At 45.7% G+C, this 3,021-nt stretch overlaps 1 protein-coding gene across 1 annotated transcript; it reads right to left on the bottom strand.

Annotated features, from left to right (window-relative positions):
* Positions 1 to 1,011: 1,011 nt before the first annotated feature.
* On the bottom strand, positions 1,012 to 2,704 carry VAMP3 (vesicle-associated membrane protein 3; the record flags this gene model as incomplete). Its single annotated transcript, XM_010084088.1, has 3 exons — positions 1,012 to 1,095; positions 1,791 to 1,949; positions 2,623 to 2,704. Coding segments are annotated over 3 exons (325 nt in total), but the record flags the coding sequence as incomplete, so codon positions are not given.
* Positions 2,705 to 3,021: the final 317 nt, after the last annotated feature.

Raw genomic sequence — 3,021 nt, 5'->3', positions numbered from 1 at the left:
CCGGGGTGGGGGGGGCGGACGGACACAGAGCCCGGGACGGCACCGCGCAGGGCCCGCTGCTCCGAGCCAGCTCTGCACCCCGGCCATGAGGGCACCGTGCTCGTTAGTAACTGATCTCAGGAGTGTCGTAAGGCAACCGGGGAAGTTAGTGCACAGTTCAGTAATCGGGACTTTGGCTGTAAACGGCAGTGAATGGGCTGGAGGGGAGAGAGAGGCTGGAGACAGGCACTTTCAGGTGATCTGAGCTTCTTCCTGGAACTCATCAAGACAAACTCCAGACTACAAAAAGAAGAAAAAAGTTGGACAAAGGACAGTCTCCTACAGCCCTTCACCAGAACAAACCCACACTTCAAGAATTTAAGATACGGGGATAAAGAGGGATTTAAGTCTCCTGGGTTGGTTTCCCCAGTTTTAGTTCTCCCCGTGCCTGCCCACTGGCATTGCTCACCCAGGACTGTGCATCTGCTGCCAACGTTACCGCAGCATTGTTGCAATATTACAGCACAAACCTGAACTTTGTCCTCCCACTCAATACTCAGGGGTTACATGAGAATTCAAACTAAAGACTGAGCTATATTTTCCTGGCTTGCTATCCCGACCCAACGTTTTACCATTTCACCCAGCAGCAAAGCTTCCACTTGAGAAAAGCCCACCCAGCACAGCAGTGTGCTCAGAACGGCCACTGCGAGAAGCTGCTGCAGTGACCAGCAGTTCTCAGAGCAGGGAGGCACATGGTACTTGTGCTTATACCTCTGCAACATGCAGCTGTAAAAAAACAACGTTGTTGCAGGTTTCCAAGTCCCTGCCATTCTCACTTTCACCCATTCCACTCTGCACAGGTCTCGGATTCAGCTGCTGGAGCTCCCACAGTCGTCACAGTTTACCACTGCAGGCAGTGGTTATTAAACCAGTTGCTGCTGTTTCAAGTTAATGTTGCATATACTTTCATTTGAGTATCCTGGCTTTATTTAAACTGCACCAGTCAGGGAATTAACACCATCTATTCCAACTCTACGAGAAATCCCCATTTTGGTGAAACTTACCAATAATGATGATGATGATAATGACAACAACAGCTATCAATATGGCCCACATCTGTGAAAAAAGCCATACAGCACTTACTACAAACCATGCAGCAGCATTAACTGGCTTTAGAGTACAGGAGAGCAGCTCCTGCAAGGTACTCTTGCCCTGTGTGCTAGATCTAACACAGCAAGTCTGACTTCTTCAGTAAGGAAGCCTGATTCACCATTACCACCTGGAGATGGGAGCACACAGGCAAAGCAGAGCAACAGGTTCTTTCCCACTGCGCCTCCATGCAAAGCCTGTCTCAGGTGACTACACAAGCAGGAGTAAAGAACTATTAAACATCACTTCTACTCTTACACTATAGTGCATATTTCACTGTCTCTGTTGCTCACTGAAGAAGATTCCAACCCTCGCCAGAAGCTACATGTACAGGTGTCTGAGTGAACTTCTGCTTTTATCACTTCCTGCACATTAATTCAACATATGCATTTTTGGCCTTTTTCTTCCTGTTCCCCAAGCCTCAGGTTACTGAGGCATTTCCCTCTGGCCATTACCATCTTAAGCAAGGTCTGGCCTCAAGCAGCACAGCTGATAATCCAGCTTTTGGTTACTTCACCTAACCACTACACCGTGTTTTAAAAACAGATGCTGTAACTTAAATAACATTTACTGAAGTCACTTTTACTTCTGCATTTTGAGATACTGATGGTAATAGCGGTAACTGCAATAACACACAGTGTCAGTATGTAAGCCATGGTTACCTTACAGTTCTTCCACCAATACTTCCTTTTCAGCTTGGCTGCGCTGGTCTCAAACTGGGAAGCTCCAGCTTGCAGTGCATCAGCACGGTCATCCAACTCTGACAGCTTCTGATCTCGCTCCAACACCTTGTCCACATTCACTCTCATGATGTCAACAACCTGTATCAGTTTAATGCTTACAGTAAGTTATCACTTGTACCACCCATTGCGGAACTTAATTGCTCGCAACAGAGAGCAACACATGGTACTCTTAATGCTCCCTTCTCAGAAGCAGGAGCTATTGCCAGTCATAAGCTTAAACAAAACCACAAAATTCACCTGCAGCTGGAAGCCCCTAATACAGACTTTAAAGCATCAGTAGTGCCACCTGTAATGGCATTCCCTTAAACCTGGGAAACAGCCCCTGACTTGCTTCAGAAGGAGCTGAGGCATATAAACACAATGGTGAAATCACATATTAAAAGTACTGTCTGTAGGCAGCCTGGCTTCTGGACATGTCTGTTTGCTGGTCAGCCTTAATTGCTACTGATGAGAAAAAGCTTGTTCTCTGTAAAGACTTATCTTTACTTATGCCAAATCTTCCAGCACTGAGTTTGCAGCTAATGTTTGGATGCTGGTACCTTCTCTCTACTTCCCCACTCCAGGATATTTATTTATTTTTTTTTACTCTTTGCAAGAGTCAAGATGTCACAAGTACAATAAAGTATGCTGAGTGATACTAGGCTTCCATTTTATGTAATCATGGGGAAACTGCTTTGGCCAAAATATCCCATCCAGTTATATAGCTTTCCTGAAGGAAAACGATTACACTGCTGTCATGCTAGACTTTTACCTCATCCACTTGGTGCTGGGTCTGCTGAAGACGACGATTACTGCCAGCAGCCACATTTGAGCTTCCAGGGATACTGGCTGACCTGCAGTAAAGAAAGTCATCATTATTCTGGTTATCTTTTGACAGGTTGTGGTTTTGGCTTTAAGTGGACACACTTAGAGTATTCAAGTTATCTGACACTCCTGCAAACAGGGAACTTGTCTCCTTGGAATAAATACGAGGCAGTTCCCTACTGGAAAAGTGTGTTTTAACAGCTCACAATAGGTGTAAGTCACGCTGTGTCCCAGCATCTTGTCAACAAACTGTCTGACATGCTAAAAGACAGCAGTGGCTTGGTAATACCATACCTGACAATAAGGCATGCGACAACTCCTGCAAAGGTTCATAGCATTCAAACAT

Source organism: Pterocles gutturalis, unplaced genomic scaffold, assembly GCF_000699245.1.
Source record: "Pterocles gutturalis isolate BGI_N339 unplaced genomic scaffold, ASM69924v1 scaffold26130, whole genome shotgun sequence".
In the NCBI taxonomy this organism is placed as follows: Eukaryota; Metazoa; Chordata; class Aves; order Pterocliformes; family Pteroclidae; genus Pterocles; species Pterocles gutturalis.
Note: the sequence above shows the minus strand (reverse complement) of the source record. Positions and strands in the feature narration are given on the sequence as shown.